Below are 18,683 nucleotides of genomic sequence, written 5' to 3'. Positions count from 1 at the left end.
TTCAATTTAAATGTATCTTGCTCACAAGTTACTTTGAAAGCAAAAACACAAAGAAGGAAACAAACAAAAAACAGGCATCACACAAATGAAAGCTGATTTTAAAAGCATAGAGTGTCCGTGAAAAAAACACTGTCAACATTATGAGTGTATGCTCTGGAATTTCAATCAATTTGTTTAGAAAGCAAAATGACCCCCCCCCCCCAAAAAAAAAAGAAATGTTGTTTGGCAAGTGAATGAATATACTCATGTATTTAAAAAAATAATAATAACTTTTCAGACTGGAAATACTTTGGGCTAAGAAAGAAAACTATGCAATGGTCATGTGTTTACTGGAACTAAAATTATGAATGATCATAATGACAGAGAGTTGATGGACTTACCAGTCTGCAGTCTGTGACTTTCAAAGTGAGAGGCTTCATATAATGGGAGGGTTAGGAAGCAAAACCATTTTGAAAACTAATATAAACATTAAAAAAAGTACATAAAATCACTGTACTGGTTTCCCTGTTGGCCTGCAAGATATTATATTTGGTGACCAAATTAAGATCACCACGTCTACAAATGCGATGTGGCAAGTTTAATGTGTTAAATGCACATTGTTTTGAATCTCAATACATGGCTGATAAGCCCATTCCTCCATGTTCACGTTCATGACAGGATAGGAAAAAAGGGAACAGTCTAGGCTAATGAACTAAACTCTTCATTGATGACACTTAGTATCATTTCATGAAGATACTTTAAAATGCTATTTAAATCAAACTATTATGAGTTAGTTACACAGACTTATTGACTCTTTCCTTGCGAACCCATCTAAAATGTTTTGTTTTGGTTTTTTTGTTTTTCAGAAAATTGAATCAATAAAACCACGGACATACTTTCAATGTTCACATATTCAACGTGGAGTAAGTAACCCTTGGTAGAAAGTATTCAGAAAAGTTAACACAAATAAATTAACACGTAGTCTACCAGTGTGCCTGAAAATGCTCTGTACGATGCACATTGATTTATAACATAAGGCTTTTTTTTTGTTGGCATGCACAGTATTTTCCGGACTGTATACCGAAACACATACGAGTAACTTCACTTACATAGGACACGCTGCACACAGCAGAACAAGAGGGAAAGCCGGGGTGGGGGGGGGAGGAGCAGGTCTAGCCTTCATCTACCATCAGTTGACACCAGGTTATCGTATCCACTAAGGTGCTATTGCTTAATGAACACGTTACTATCTGATTAAAATGCTGCCATTGCCCATGCTGCATGTAGGCAGTGCAGGAACAGAGATGGATGATGGCTTTATGTCTGCAGAAGGTACACGAGCAACAGTCTATTTTGTGATGTATGCAAAAGAAATTCCATTGTAAGATGGAAACTAAGGTTAATAATAAATAACAAAATGGAGTAAAATGTAGTTGAAAGTGCTCTTACATTTTAAAAATATTATTTGCAATAGCTGCATGATGGCCAAATGTAGATAGTGTGAAGGGCATTCCTTTGGTCTTATTTTTAATTATAAGGGACTTATAATTTCTAACACTGTAATAAAGGGAGAGTTATTTCAATACTCTTGTGATGATGAGTTTGTTCTTTGTGCCTCAGTTTTCTCACCTATAAAATGAATGTAAAGCGTACACTGTCTACCTCACTGGCTCTGCACAATCTATATGACCATTTTTTATCTATTGTGGAGAGGTTAGTATTATTAGTAGCAGTGGTAATGACACTAAATAAAGATGGTGACCACATGCCTACATGATATAGTTATGTGAACATAGGTATTAAATGTGTTTATATTTTCAAAAAGCCACCTTAATTTTAATGGACAAAGTATTTTCAAAAATATAAGTTTTCACCTGGAAATAATATTAGGTAGACCTTATTTGTTCAAGCTACCAATAAAAAGTAATTCCTCATTTAGAGATCTAATAAAGTTAACACACTTTTAAAGGCTTTTCTACTCACAATCAGTTTATCCAACTAATAGAAAAGTACACAAGTGTTTAAGTTCAATAAAAACAGTTGTTTTTACTTAGAATTTTTACTTAGAATATCCATGGATATAGCTCAAAGTCTGCAGACATATCTCCAGACAAAGCTTGATTTAACTGTTAATAATTAATTATCAATAACTGTTCTAAAATTAATGAAATAAGTAAAAAGACTAATATATATATATATATATATATATATATATATAAACAATTGAAATAGCATCAATAGACTCCAGAAGACTAAGATCCCCATCGTTGTAGGGTCAGCATCTCTAATGATGCAGAGATAAAAGGGTGAGTAGCATGAAACATGACACTGGCTGCATCAAATAATTCCCTGTAATCTATTGTTAAACAGCTCTCAAGAGACCCCCATTGCCATGGAGGAAATAATTCTGATTACTTTCTAATCTTTAGAGGACTTAAATATTTATTTTGTATATGAAAACACTGAAGGATAAAGGTTAAAAATATTTTTAAATAGTGAAAAGTCAGGTACTTGATTCCATGTGGGTAGTTTTAATATCATTGCTTAAATAGTCTAAATATGGCTGCTTGAATAATATTACAGCTCAACTAACGAAGAATAAAAAATTTGAAATGGATTTACGATTAACATTTAGTTAGTGACTACGGTGTGCTAGGCATTGTGCTAGATATATTTTCTCATCATTTCATTTCAGGTTTACAAAAATCCTACAAATGGGTTTTCCCTGGTGGTGCAGTGGTTGAGAGCCCACCTGCCGATGCAGGGGACACGGGTTCGTGCCCCGGTCCGGGAGGATCCCACGTGCCGTGGAGCGGCTGGGCCCCGTGAGCCAGGGCTGCTAAGCCCGCGCGTCCGGAGCCTGTGCTCCGCAACGGGGGAGGCCACAACAGTGAGAGGCCCGCGTAACGCAAAAAAAAAAAAAAAAAAAAAAAAAAAACTCCTACAAAGGAGGTGATACGATCCCATTTTGTGGTTTGGTAAACAACCGAGAAATTAAGTAACTTGACTACTGTCCTACAGCTATTAACAAGTAAAGGACTTGAATTCAGTAAACTTCAGCAAACATTCACACTCTCCTATATGCTAGGCACCTTGTGAGGTGCTAGGGACAAAAAAGACCAATGGACACAATCCCTAACCTCAAGAAGGTCACAGTCAGGCAATAAACAGGTAATTTCGATACTGTATGGTCCTTCTGAATCCAGTGTGCCATAGTTTCTACACTTCATAGAGCTCACATCAGTAATCAATCTCTATCATTACACTTACTGTACATTATTTAAACTGTGAACTCCTAACTTGTTTTTATGAATTTTAGAACCCAAGGAAAACCATATTCTAGACACGTGGCTTTAGAAAAGTCAATTCACGTTTCTGAGTCTTTGTTTCATCATTTTGATATGGAAATTAACAGTCTCCTGACTTCCTGAATTCAAAGGGCTGTTGGGAGAATCAAATTGGTCCAAACAAGTACAATTTCTTTGAAATATGCAAAACACAGTAGGAATAAACATGAAGTTTTCATGGCATGAAGTCATTAAAAAAAAAAAAACCTTTGGATTTCTAAAATATGGAATACTGGTGGGTTGTGGATATGATAAATCCATAATTCCATTAAGTACATGTATTTAATCTAAGGTAACAACCTGACACCAGTGTATAAAATGCATTCCTAGATAATACCCATGACCACTGTGTGTGAAAAAAGTTAGGTGTGACCGATGGAAAACAGAATTAAAGCTATAAGGTTAGCTGTGGGGGAAGAAATCTTTTGCTTTCAAACATGATTTGCAGATTGTTTCTCTTATAGCCGTCTCTTTTTTTTTCTTTCTTTTTTTTACTGAAGTATAGTTGATTTACAATGTTGTATTAATTTCTGTTGTAGAGCAAAGAGACTCACTTTTATATATATATATATATATATATATATATATATATATATATATATATACATTCTTTTCTATTATGGTTTATCACAGGGTATTGAATATAGTTCCCTGTGCTATACAGTAGGACCCTGTTGTTTATCCATCCTATGTCTAATATTCAATAGTTTGCATCTTCTTGTAGCCTTCTCTTAGTGCCTTTCAGTTGTCATTACTCTAACTGAAATCCTTAATGTCCTTCACCCATTCCATCCACCAGCATCCTAACTGATCTCCGTGCCTTCACATGGGACACCCATCTTACACCCTGTTGCTGACAACAACAGCTACAGGCAATCTAATTATAACACTCTTCCTGATAAACAGACTGACTCCTGTAACAGTAATTATGGAAAGCATACTCTGAAGAATTCCCTGCAATCTATCGTTAAGCAGAGCTCCCCAGCTGCCGTGAAGGAAATGGTGGTGACCGCTATCTTTGGAGAACTCCATGTCTATTTAATACACTAGCATTACTGAGAAAGGAGAGACCTGTGCCTTTTAGTGTCAGTAGGTTCTACTGGAAGCATTTTGAACAGTGAATGTAGGAATTTAATTCCAGGTGGATCATCACACAAAACATAATGTATCACTTAAGTGTTATTCACTTTAATGGCTCTCCAGGGTCTCAGAAAGAAAGTACAAATTCCTGGGAAGACCAAAGAAGGTCCTTCAGCGCCTCTCACAAACTATCTTTCCATCTTCTAGCGGGTTCATTTCTCTTCAACCACACCAGGCTGGTTACTGTCCTCTGATATGTTTTGTGCCTTAAACTTTGCCTACGCTGATGCTCACCCCTTCCACTGGAACGCCTTTCTTTGCCTTCCTTATCTACCAGATAAACTTCTACTTCAGGCTACGTGTTATGTCTATGGTGATACTTCCCCATCCCTGGCAAAGTATCAACTCCGTTCTCTCTTACACAGAGGGCATTGTTCTGAAGTTGCTTGTTTACAAGTCTGTCTACACAATACTGGACTCCTATAGAACGCCAGTGCCTAGGACAGTGTCTAGCACGTAATAGCCACTCAAATTTAAATGACTGCTTCAAAGTTTAAAAACTGCAAGGATGTTAAACAAAAAATCTATTTAGTGCCATGAACTACAGGCTTTTTCTTGAAGAGAAAGTTTACCCATAGGAACTACAGAGTAATATAGTCAGAACCCAGATGTTATTAGCACTGGCTTACACCTGGGAAAGTACTTTGAAAATCTGGGGCAGGAGAAAGCCAATAAATAATTAAGCACTAAAAACACTAACGAAAAATTAGGGTAGCCAATATTTAAAGATTGCTTTAATTATCCCTTTCATTAACTAATTAAAAGGAATCCTTTTTTCTTCAACTTCACATAAACTTCATGAGGTCACTATAAATGTATCGGCAAGAACCTCAATGCAACACATTATCAGTTACAGGTGGAAATTTGAGAAGCTTAACTTGTATTAATGTTTTATATAACATTTTAGAAAATCAAACAATTTCTGAGGAATCAGATCAGCTTCGCAATTTCATCTTGCTTACGAAGTCAAGGATCCCTGCAAAATGATCAAAAATAAAATGCAGTATCTTCGACTATATTCCAAGAAGACATTTCAAAGAGGGGAAATTGCACTTTCAAGCTCATCATTGAATTACTAATGAGGTTAAATGGTACTGAGGAAAAACAAATTAAAAATCCAAGGATGGAATGAAATTTCAAAGATTTATATAGGTTTTTGGTTTTGAACTTCACTCTATGTTAAAAGAAAACACATAGGACTAAAAAATATACAGAGAGGACAACACTGAGCACGTGACAAATCTAAACGCATTTGCTTAAGAACCTTTTTAAAAAAAAACAAAAAACACAAGGGGGAGCTCCAGGCTTTTGTAGAAATGGGGGAAATTTAGTACGGTGGGATAGGGCTACAGGACAGTAACAGTGTAGAGCAAGGAATAGAAACAATTAGTCTGAGATCCAGATACAGTTGTCCTTCTGTATCTGCAGATACAGAGGTATGACCGTGCTATGCCACTTTATATCAGGGACTTGAGCATCTGTGGATTTTGATATCTGCGGGGGGGTGGAGGAGGAGGAAGGGGAGGGTCCTGGAACCAACCCCTCATGGATATAGAGGGACAGCTGTATACAAACCTTAAAGAAGCACATATTTCCTAATGGTATCTCAACACCAGATGAGGAATGTCATGTGTAGCCATAAAAAGCTTAAAGGTGATATTAAAACTTCAACAGTGGATGCAAAAATCGGCAATAGATGGGTGTCTTTGAAGGGAGACATTACATTAAGGGACCAACAATTCTACCTAAGCCAACATGCTGGACACAAAATAAGCCCCCAAAGACTACTGAAGGATGCGGGGGAAGGGAGTAGGCATGTGGAATGGGCAAATTAAAGAGAGGAAGAATGCCTGCATTTCAGCCTTGACCCTGCCACTTCGCTGTGTGACCCTGGACAAGCCATGTTATCTTTCTCTCCCTCACTCTCCTTATTTATAAAATAGGGAAAACACCTCATGGAAAAGTTGTGGGTATGAAAAAGTTCACGTATTCAAGTTATACATTTTCCATGGCAATATAATTTATGGTCATTTTATCATCATCAGGAAGAGATTTAGCTTAATAAAGATAATTGGTTAGGAGGGAGATTTAGATCTATCAGATTATTTTCTCAGTCCTGAGCATGCAGGACTGCACAAGCCTCAAGCTTTGAAGCAAGGATATCACTAACAGATGTAGATTTTTCAGCCTCTTCTATGTTTTCCAAGAGGGATGACCAATGTTCCTTCTCCTTCGAGAGTACAAACTTTTCTTAATAGTTGCAGAAGCTTAAAAGAATGGTCACGTAACAGAAATTTTAAAAATATGCCAAAAGATAGAGTCAGTATAGGTGTTCTCAATCTGGGAAATAGTGTACCATTCATTAGAGCGAATGAGTTGTCACTGCATATTCTCCTAAAAGATATTTTGATGAAGGCAACAGTGTGTATTCAGAAAGCACAACTTCATCTCTGAAGCCCTGTTGACATAACTAGCTACTATTCAAAAAATCTCATCCCTTCTTTATTACCATCGTATGTCATGTCTTTTAGAGATTACTTTGCAGTACCAATGCCATCTTTGTTATTATCCTAGCTTGAAGAGTAAACATTTGCTACTGTTTCTACAGTTCTTTAAATTCGGTCTCAAGAATGAAAATTTGTTTTTATGATAGAAGGTTTTTAATGTGTGATATTTTCAAAGAATAGAGAAAAACTCTAGAGAGCTCTCAATACTTGGAAGGGAAGTGGCAGAGCCCAAAGGCTAAGATGAGACTCAGCCATTCATAGCACACACTGGATCGGCACTGATTTTCCCGTGCACCACTTGGTGCAGCCATAAAGCCACAGTATGTCCAAGACAGAAATGCCACAGGGAGACTATTGCACACATTCATTCATTTACACAACAGCTGCAAACACTGGGTCCACCAGAACTTTTTTTAAATGAAAGAACAGAACCAAACAAATCGAAAACCATCATTTAAATGCTTGTTGCCCCTTCAGGTCTAATATGTTAATCACTGCACATCCTCATAGGATGAGGAAAAAAAAAGAAAAACAAAAAGGAAAGCTTGATACATAAGTTTTAAAAGGAAAAGGATGCACAATGATGGAAAGTAAACAATCTACTCGTTAAAAGGGTCTATAAAAGGAAAAAATGCACAAAAACTCACTATCAAGACTGTACACAAAGCTAACAATAAATAAAGGAGCAAATGAAGAAAAAGGCAGTTCATTTTTAATAATTACCACGCTCATGAGTGATGACTGAGGGAGAATAGTACATTGACGGTAGTCGAAAGAAAAGGAAATGGGGAAAAAGAAAGAAGTTGAGAGTCTGTTTTTGCTTTGCTGTTTGTAAGGAAATAAAATAGAAAACGTGTTAATCAATTTGGGCAATTATTTTTGTGTGCGTCCTTAAAAAGAATAAACTAATCAAACCAATCTCATATTGAGAGACAGAACGAATTCTCACATTAGGATGGTCACTCTCATCAAGTTACTTCTGATGTGGGACTCACAAATGTTATTCTCATCTATATCTGGTTGACAAAGGCTAGGAGGCCCAGTAAAATAAACCTGTGTGGTCACTATTTCTTTGTGGGGAGCTGATGTAAAGAGTGATTCAGAATGATTAATGGAATGGTGTTCAGAGCCTCTGGTACATGAGCTAAAAACCGCAGGGGAAAATGAAATTGGTTTCTAATTCCATGACAGGGAAGTCAGACTTTGGATCGAGAACTGACTCATGTTTAGGCACTTTCCAGCTGGTAAATGCCCAGGACTTCTGTGAGACATTAGAGGCATGCAGTTAATGGGTCCTGGGATTTGTCATGGCTCTGAGCTCTCCAAATGGGCCCCTCAAGGCCAGGTGTTGTTAACTGTCAACTCAAAGGTTAGTAATGAAGGCATTTGGCTTGATGTCCATTTTCAAAAAACCTAAGTAAGTTCAGAACCCTGCTGGTGATTTTCCTTGAAGGTAGCTAACCCAATTAAATAACCGTGTGACGAACACTTGATTACTGAACCTATACATTCAAATGCCAAGCAGAAAATAAAATTACACAGGTGATATATACAGAAGCAGCAGCATTAGCATATGTATAAATGATAATCTTTAAAATACTGGAAGAAAAATGCAGCGAATTTTTTTCCTACAGTGAGAACAAAAATATACAGAGATAATTAGAGAGATTAGTTAATTCTAAAATATTTCAGAAAGGTAAGCAGACTACAAATGGCAGAAAATTTACTTTTTGCAATAAGATTAGTTTTATAGAAGACCCAATGTTCCAAAATGAATACATTGATAAGATGACAACTCCAAACCAGACCAAACAAACAAAAACAGATAAACACACAGGGCCCTACTCACACTAAATTTAAAAATCAAACACAAAAGAATAAAAACAAATCAAAACCAAAAATAGTGAAGATACTTTCTTCTGAATAAATACCAAAACGAATGTGCAACAATACTTATTTCTGCTTTAAATGCACTGTGTGCTAAATTTTCTAGTTCATACATCTATTTATAGAGAGAAAAGCTCTAAGATTAGGTGAGTCATTATTTTCATGCACATGTAAATTAAGCGATCAGAGTTATTTAAACACAAAAATTACTCTTTATTTCATTAAACAATTTGGACTTGCAAAGACATGGATATATGAGATAGAAGGATAACTGGGCTAAAAGGGAGGAGATAGTAAGACTAGTGGTGGATTGAAGGATCTGAAAGCATCACTATCCTAAGGAGATAGAAGAATTTGAAAGCCTGACAGTTTGCTAAAGTGGCCAAAGAAAGTCAAACATTTTCTAATGTGGCTCATCCATGTGCTTTAGAATTTTGTAGGTAATTCTCTAATAAGGGATATTTATTTACTACCCAACTAAGGGAAAGGCCACTGACAGTAGGTCTGGAATAAAAAGGAGTCAATGACCAACATGGAAGATTGGGTTTTGGGTGTGACCTGCCTGGGTGTCTAACTATGAACTTTTAAATGAGTCACATAAGCATTGTGTCTATTTAAAGATAACCTTGTATCTCTCTGTATTGCAAAGGTAATTTCAGGGAAGAAGTGGGGACACATGATGCTTTTAATTTAAGTGATCAATACCTGATCCTTCCTCGGTCACCATCCCGAGTCCTTCAGCTTTGTTTTGTCGCTCAAATGCGTTTAGGTCAAGGACACTGCAATAACAGGGAGGAAAGCATTTAGAGGCCTAACAGAACGTTTTCTTTCTTCAGGAGAGCAAATTTCTAAAAACTGTGTATCGTGAAACGTGAACCAAATGTTCTCAGATACTGAAAACAGACACTGACTCAATGCCTACCAACCATATTTTCCTAGTAGCAGACTAGTTTCTCTCCAGGGTCCACACTGAAATGATCCATGTGAAAGTCAAGCATATGGCATTGACGGGTTTCAACTTAGGGAGAACATTACAAAGTTAGCAGACATACTGAAATATAATTAGAATGACGGTTTTCCAGTTGGAATAATAACATTAAGTATGTGGCAGGTTCCTTAGTCAAATGCTGTCTGAATGATTTCAAATACTGTAAACAACAGAAAAATGATGAACTTGATCATGATGATCATGGTTAAGGCTCATTCATTTAGGGCAGATGAGAAGTGGTCCAATGGCTCCCAGATAAAATGAAAAAGAATTTTGTTTTTGTCTTTTAAAAATCATACACTACTCATTTCCAAGTAAGCAGAATACACATTAATTCTCCAAGGTTCCTATTTAAGCACAGGGTAGACTATTTTAAGACATTATTAACGTGGAACAATTAGTAATTAAAACATTACTAACACCTAACAGCAAGATAGAACATAAGACACTTCCACACTTTTGTCCCACTTAAAAGTGTGTTTAATCATTAAAAATTCTTCTATGTATAAGTGCTTTCAGTAATATAAAACAAGTACTTTAAAAGGTACAACCATTGAGGTGAACCAAAGCAAGAAAAGCACGTGCTTACCTGCATGACTGCATCAGGCCAGCAAGGCTCTGAAAGAAGCCCACATCCTTTTTCTCCTTGAGGTAGTCAAGCATTTTCTGCAGTAGACAGATAAACCACATGGTCACCAAACGCAAATCTCGTTTTTTGTTAAATAAGAAAGAGTAAAAACATCCTTTGATTCTGAAATAAAGATAAAAAATATCCAGTGCATACAAACATGACGAACGTCACCTTGACCACAAAATAGTGATAAGCATGTCACAGCAAGAGACTTGCACATTTCTAAGTGCAGCAGGACATTACACATGGCTTGGAACAAGGGAGCTGCTTTACAAAACACCATAAGCAGCATAAATATCAGGGGGAAATAATACTCTTAATTCTCTCATGTCACTCTGTAAGTATCTGGAGATTCAGATACTTAGTTCAAGTTTACCGGGAAGAAGGCCCACCTGTATGCTATTCACAGATTTCATTACAAAGGTGAGTTCCTTAAACAGCATTCCAATCCGAGAGCTCTGATTACCATATGCTAATGTTACAGACAGAAATTCAGTTTCCATTACCATGGTCTCTAAACCCAAGGACTGGTGGGAATCATGTGACTATTAGTTTTTCTCCTCTTTTCTCAGAATGATGTCCAGATTCTGTGGTCAACATGTTGGTTAAACATAAATGTTAAAAAATGCTAAAGCAATGCATGGCTCCCACTTGTTAGTATGTTGTTACATGCCACGATGAAACAGCTACTTTGAATGTAGATACAGTATGCTGGAGGTTTCAAATAAGAAGTACTATTTGCAGGGCAGGAATAGAGAGGAAGACGTAGAGAATGGACATGTAGACACGGGGCGGGGCAGGAGGAAGACCGGGGAGATTGTGTAAAATGGATAGCTGGTGGAAACCTGCTGTATAGCGCCGGGAGCTCAGCTCGGTGCTCTGTGGTGACCTAGCGGGTGGGGAGGTCCAAGAGGGAGGGGATATAGGTATACATATAGTTGATTCATTTCATTGTACAGCAGAAACTAACACAACATTGTAAAGCAACTATACCCCAATTAAAAAAAAAAAGTACATACAAGATGATAAGACGACAGAGGCACACCAAAGGTTTTAAGAAAATAAAGATACTGCTCTTCTCTGAATCTTGAATAGAAGGGATTAATTCCTATTATCAGAGTTTTCTAGATAGGGCTCAGCTAAGCAGTCAAAATATTGGTACTACTCTTTTTCCAGAAATCAGAGAGTTAAAGGTAATACAAAACTAAATATGTGAAGGCTGTATACATATACACAGTGTATATATACTTGTGTGTGTGTGTGTATGTATATACACACATATATGCATACACCTACACATGCATAGATACACACAAATACAGACACACAAAAACGCACAGCCATTTTGGGGTGTGTGTGTGTTAACTTATTGGTCTAATAAAACATGAAGCGCTTATTAATCATTGGCCTTCTAAAACAAAATGAATATGGGTTACAGGGTCAAAGGGGAGTGGTGGAATATATATCTGAAGGTTTAAAGAAAAAAGAAAAGATCTGTACAGACGATGAGTATGTTTATTACATGGTCTCTCAAGGATCCTTTTGGCTCCAAGGATTTCTGAATATATATACTATACAATTAAGGTCTTTTGAAGCAATACATAAGTCAAGGCAAATTATTTATTTATAAGTATTGTGGCGAGATTAGGTTGGTTTTCTTTATTTTTCCTTTTTTTAAAAAAAGTCATGTAGTCGTTTACTATGGAAATCAAAAAAGAAAATCTGTAAATTGGATGGGAGAAAACTGACTTTTATTTTTACTGACTTCTAACTGAAATTTAGCATTCCTTTCAGCCAGTAATCTAAGCAACAAACACTAGGAGGATTAGTAGTAGCTACGATTTTGTCACCAATAAAGATTTCAGGTATTTTCATATCACATTACAGCTGTTGTAGCTATTTAAAAATATTTAGACACGTCTTTTCTTCTCAATAATTATTAGACCAAGTACTAGATCTTTTATTTAATGAGTTCATAAAGAAACATATTACTTTATCGAAAACCTACTTTATAATATTTTGATAACCACATTTCAATATACTTGGTTTCCTTTTCAATCTGTGTAATTTTAATTTGTGCACTTATAAACATTACACCGAGAGGAGGCCAGAGATTTCAACGAACTGTCAGAGGCAATAAAAAGCTAAGAACCCTCGCTTAGGTTATGTCTATGTTCTCTTCCAGTACTAACATGTAATGATTCTATTTACAGAAAAAAATATACAATTTGAGAACAACGTAAAGATGAATTTTTCAGCTCGTCTGAGTTACTGCTTCACCTAGTCCAAAACTTTATGAACCCAAAAGAAACCTTCAAATTTTCTCTGCCTTTCTTTTCTTAGACGCAAAGGTTTCTAGGAGCCTATTCCTAGCTTTGTGCCACTGTAGTGATTCTGAGGTTCACGGCAACTTGAGGTCAAACATTCTAAAGTTCTCATTTGCCTTCCTTTCCTTCAATGAGGGTAGCCCTTTACCTGCCTGACTAAAACTTACCCAAGAAAGAAACAGTTATTAGTTCCCTGTTCAACTGTTCTTTCTCAGACAGAAGCCAAGATACGAAAATAAGAGAAACATTATAGTTTTAGAATAACACAATCTGATGCTTATATTATGTTGTGCTTTGTTGTTCTTCAATGAGCATAAGAATTTTTTCTGAGCTCAGAGCCACACTGTTGGCCATGTGACTGTTGCCCCCAGAGGTATGCAGTCACACCTGTGACAGTCTTTTTTTAAGTCACTCAAATACTCTTTTTTTCTTTAGTGGAGTACAGTTGCTTTACAATGTTGTGTTCATTTCTGCTATACAGCAAAGAGACTCAGTATATATATATGTGTGTATATATATATATATATATTTTTTTTCATATTCTTTTCCATTATCACAGGATTTTGAATATAGTTCCCTGTGCTATACAGTAGGACCTTGTTGATTATCCATCTATATATAATAGTTTGTATCTGCTAATCCCAAACTCCCAGTCCTTCCCTTCCCCACCCACCCCTTCCCCCTTGGCAACCACAAGTCTATTCTCCATGTCTGTGAGTCTGTTTCTGTTTCATAGCTAGGTTCATTTGTGTAGTATTTTAGATTCCAAATATAAGTCATACCATATGGTATTTGTCTTTCTCTTTCTGACTTACTTCACTTAGTATGATAATCCCTAAGTCCATCCATGTTGCTGCAAATGGCATTATTTCATTCTTTTTTATGGCTGGGTAATATTTCATTTTATATATGTGCCACATCTTCGTTATCCATTCATCTCTTGACGGACATTTAGGTTGCTTCCATGTCTTGGCTATTGTGAATAGTGGTGCTATGAACACAGGGATGCATGTATCTTTTTGAATTATAGTTTCATCTGGGTATACGCCCCTGGAGTGGGATTGCTGGGTCATATGGTAGTCCTATTTTTAGTTTTCTGAGGAACCTCCATTCTGTTCTCCATAACGGTTATGCCAACTTACATTCCCACCAACAGTATAGGAGGGTTCCCTTTTCTCCACACCCTCTCCAGCATTTGTGATTTGTAGTAAGTCACTCAAATACTCTTATTCTAACAAACTCAACAGACCTTGGCCTTCAGTTGGATATGGAGATTGCATCCTTTGTCATAACTGGTTGAAGTTATCAAAATCCCAGTCCAGATAATGTCTAACTTTTAAACAGAACATCGTTACAAAACTTGGTTGGGAAGTGATTTTCTCATCTCTTAGGAGAATAGAAAGAATTACAACTAGAAAAATTCTTAACGGTGCATTCTGTTTACATGTTAACCTAGGAGCCAGCTTTGTACCAAATATACAACAAAATCTTAAGAGTCAATTTTTAGGAGATATAACACTATAAAACATGTGACCAAACTAGACTCCCTAGGTAAGGGTATTTATTTTTCACTATTAAAACAAACCGGCTGCTTTATGCCAACTTATTCACATGAAATGCAGCATTGCAAATGATGACACCGTATGACATGACTTCAGACTTCTAAACAGCGTTATTATTTATTGTGCTACCTAGAAGGGGTGTTTATTGTGCTACCTGGGAGATATTTGGATACTGGGACAAGATGACCATAAAATAAAGGCATTCTTTACATAGAAAATGAAAAAAAAAAGTACAACTAATGTACAACTAATAGTTCTTTTAGGATGACTAAAATAGTTCAACAGGATGACTATACGGTCCATCTCTTCGAAAAGCACATTATGTGAAAGGCTCAATGACATACCTGCTGTACTGTAGAGTTCCCGCCATTTAAGATAGCAATTCCAAGTTTCAAAGTAGCAGCCACCATGGGTCCAGTTTCACCTTAAAAATACAAAATACTGTGATCCTTGTATCACTTCACCTGCTATATTAACCAATTCTATCTCAAAATGTGCACTTTTAAAGTCATTATTCACCTCCTAAAAAACCTATGTCATGGTGGAGAGGGACAGACTGACTCATATAACAATGACAAAAAAAAAATTAAAAGAGTCATAATGCATATTTTGCCATCAATGTTTTTACTAAATTCTGTGCAATATGTCTATGATTGAAACTATATGAGAACACAGAAAAAACAAACAGGAAGAAACAATTGATTTTGAAATACTGACACCTAAAATTATTAAAATTCAAAACTAATCATGTGTATTAAAATAATATTGAAATAAATCTGAGCTACTTAAAATATTCTCCCTCCTCCCTCAAGAACAGTATGTTTGAACAACTTTTATAATCTCCATTTCATCACTTTCCTCTTAATATGTTTATAGCCTTGCTTTATTAGGATGACCAGTCACAATTTTAAGTTATTTGAATAATAATAACAAAATTTTAAATCCAACCAGTTGTCTATAATTTAGCATATTATGTTTTATTTTTACATTAGGCGCCTCCACTTATCTTAGAAATGAAATCATCCCTATATTTGGAGAGGGGTGCTCATAACCACCATTACTTTTCCATTCCCTTAAAATTACAGTAACTAGTTTTCACAAAGAAGGTGTTACCAATGTAAGAAAAATCAGCTTGCACTGGCTGGCTACTGAAAAATGCAACAGTACTTGAATTACTAAAAATGACTCACTTAAAAAATCTAAACATTTATATCAAGGGGCCCGAGGGCTGAGTCCAGCTTGGCACCTGTTTTTGTAAATAAAGTTTTACTGGAACATGGCCACACCATTTATTCACGTATTGTCTCTGGCTACTTTCATGCCACTCTGGCAGAGTTGAAGAGATGCCACAGAGGCCCCAATGGCTCACAAAGCCGAAAATATTTACTATCTGGCCTCTATCAGAAAACGTTTGCCCACTTCTGATTCACATAATCAGTTTGTTAGAGTTGTGTCCCAATATAATTTCCAAAACTTAATGAACAGAAATAAAAAATCTTTTAGTAAGATTCTGATTAAAAAAGAAAAATCAACATTGAACTTGGTAAGAGAGGTGGCATCTGTGAAGTCACCTGACCTAGTCATGAACAAGAAATTCAGGGACAAAATAAATCGGTAGACTTTAAGTAAGGGCGCTCCTGGGAGTAAAGGGGAAATCTACAGAATCGGCCCTTCCGAGGCAGAGCCAAGAGCCTCACCTTTGCTGGCACTGATGGTCTGCAGCACCATCTCAGCTGCACCGCGGTCGTGGAGCCTGGCTTGTTGGTACAGAAGCTTTTGCTTTTCCATTTCTTTTTCCTGAACACAAATCCCAACCATTTATGTTGCAGCTATCACTAAGCAGAGCAGCTTTCTATCAACCATATTTTCACTCATCTCTTCATGTATGGGCTCTATGACAACATTATGGACCACTTCAACACCAACAATGTTATCCAACAGATGTTAACATAGTCAACTCTTGGTTTTTCCCTTTATATTTCTTGTGATAGACTTTTGGTACTGATTTATCAGGATGAATTTTCTCAATTGTAATGACTGGATTAGTCCAAAGCCTGTATCATACTTTTGAAGTACCATACTTCATCATTGAAACTTGCACTTTCTGAATGATACATTCGTGCATCAGTTTGTCACGTGTTTAATTATCTCCCAAGTCATGGTCATAACTTGGTACTGCTCAGCAAATGGCTCGAGTTGTAAGTTATCACTGAATGACAGAAAAACATTAACTGAGGACGTGTTGGAGTTTAAGCAAAATTGAAAGCTGATATGGATAAAAAGGTAGGCTTCAACTAAGTAGTGGACATATGATAACAGATCTCCCCAGTCCCCTCCCAAAGAATAAAAGAAGCAATGTGCCTTTATATTTTGTATTCTCTGGTGGTAACAAACGATACTGCATGGTACTGCTAGAGCAATGGCTAGAGTTTGTTCTTTTCCACTTAAACTACCACTGAAAACATACAGAAGGAAATCAAAATAAAATATAAAGGCACAGCAAGTTCAAGACTGGTAGGATCATTCACTTGAGCTATCCAGTTCTCTGCAGAATTGAGACGGAACCAAGCAGTATAAGTTGCAGAATGAAAGTTGCATAGAGCCCTATGACAGCGCGTCCATCAAATGGCGTGGTAGAGAAGCTCAGTCAATGGGACATGAAACAGTCAATTAGTATCATGTCCATAAACACAACGGCCAAAACATATATGACCTAAGAGCAGGAAGAGCTGCAGCAGAGGTAGCCAGAGTGACAGCTTTGCTGCCATAAACTTTCCATCCAAAGTACGGAAAATAGACACTGGAAGATGGAAGAGGTTTAAAAAATGAAGGCTTGCTAGTTACAGAATATGAAAAAGAACATAAACTAAAAGGAGGGGGTAAAAGAAATGGGCTCAAACAAATGAAAAAAGAAACCTTTAAATCAAAAGCAACCAACACAGACATTTATGCTGTTACCAGAGAGTTCTCGCCGAGGCTGGCAAATTTGTCTCTTAAATCTTTGATAATATCGTGCTGCGAAAACAAAATTGATCAGGGTTTTTTTTCACACTATAGTTAGAGCTCCTGTGGTTAAATTTTTATTTTTTCTTAAATTATGTGATAGGCCTAAATGGAAGCAGAAAAAAGAAAAAAAAAAAAAGAAAAAGGCAGCTTTGCTTTATATGTAGCCATGCTAACATCTAAAAGGTTTGCCTTCATGTTTAAACCTCTTCCTGTGAAGTCAAAAACAAAACGAAAACAAAACCACACAGACACACAAAACTATATTGTCATTACAACAGAGTTTCAGAAAAACTGAAAGAAGACCCTTTCGTCTGCTCTTCAGGTGCTGTTTAAAATTAGTGAGCAACATTTGATTCTTCCTTTTAGACCCAACAATCTTTGACTTTCCTCCCGTTGCCAGAGCTATTTCTGGAACTTTTACTTTCTAGCTTAACCAACTCCCTTCGTGAAAGAGCTTTCCAGTAAAACTGATAAGAAATTACTGTCTTAAGGAACTGCACTATTATTTTCATCAACTAAAGAGGCAAAGGAGTTAGAAAGAATGATTCTTCTATTGACACAATACAACATATAAAGATAGTCATCAGGAAATCCAAAGAAGATGGAAGATGGCAGCATGCCATATATTCTTGAGGAAAAACAAACACAGAAACCCTTCGCCACTTGTGTTCCAAAAGTAGGGAGACCAGCTCAAAGATCTGCCAGAAAAACCTGCACAATAGATTCTAAGGTCCCAGTATCCTCTTCAGTAACTGAAATCACTCATGATGGATAGACCTCAGGAGGACCAAGAAACACAGGATATCAAATTGCCTTCTTTACAAAGTAAACTCCCTGAGCAAAGATCATGCTAATTTTCCTTATATAACATCTAAATTTCAATAATAATATTTCGGGGGAGATGATAAGAAACATTTGAAGAAAAAATATTGAGCAAAAAAACACACTCTGATCTAGAGGCAGGAAAATCATATTTCATAAAGAGGGATCAGGTCGACCACTCTTCTGAATTTCTTTGTTGCAAGCTCTCTCTTCAGAACATCTTTAATGTTATTTCTTTTTGTACTTCGTTGTCCCCTTTGAAAACTGCTTCTGGGTATATAATTTAATCTTTCATTGGAAATTTTATCATGACATAAAAAAGTAAAACTTTAAAAGTGAAACTAGAAAGTTTTCAGGCAATAAAATGATGGATTATGTGGAAAGAAAAAAATTCTTTCATTTCAAATTTACTGCAGATTAGCTTTTCTAAGCAAATTGGAGATAGATATTTTTTTTGTGTGTGTGTGTGGTATGCGGGCCTCCCTCT

At 36.4% G+C, this 18,683-nt stretch overlaps 1 protein-coding gene across 1 annotated transcript in view; it reads right to left on the bottom strand.

Moving 5' to 3' along the window:
- Positions 1–18,683, bottom strand: part of RYR2 (ryanodine receptor 2) — a 564,826-nt gene that overhangs the window by 65,235 nt on the left and 480,908 nt on the right. The window contains exons 80-84 of the mRNA XM_055081210.1: positions 17,327–17,383; positions 16,066–16,165; positions 14,713–14,792; positions 10,438–10,514; positions 9,566–9,639 (exon numbers count right to left, since the gene is read on the bottom strand). Coding sequence (XP_054937185.1) covers positions 9,566–9,639; positions 10,438–10,514; positions 14,713–14,792; positions 16,066–16,165; positions 17,327–17,383 — 388 coding nt within the window. The remainder of the gene's footprint in view (positions 1–9,565; positions 9,640–10,437; positions 10,515–14,712; positions 14,793–16,065; positions 16,166–17,326; positions 17,384–18,683) is intronic.

Source organism: Physeter macrocephalus, chromosome 20, assembly GCF_002837175.3.
Source record: "Physeter macrocephalus isolate SW-GA chromosome 20, ASM283717v5, whole genome shotgun sequence".
In the NCBI taxonomy this organism is placed as follows: domain Eukaryota; kingdom Metazoa; phylum Chordata; class Mammalia; order Artiodactyla; family Physeteridae; genus Physeter; species Physeter macrocephalus.
The sequence above is the reverse complement of the archived record's forward strand: the minus strand, read 5'-3'. Positions and strand labels throughout refer to the sequence as shown.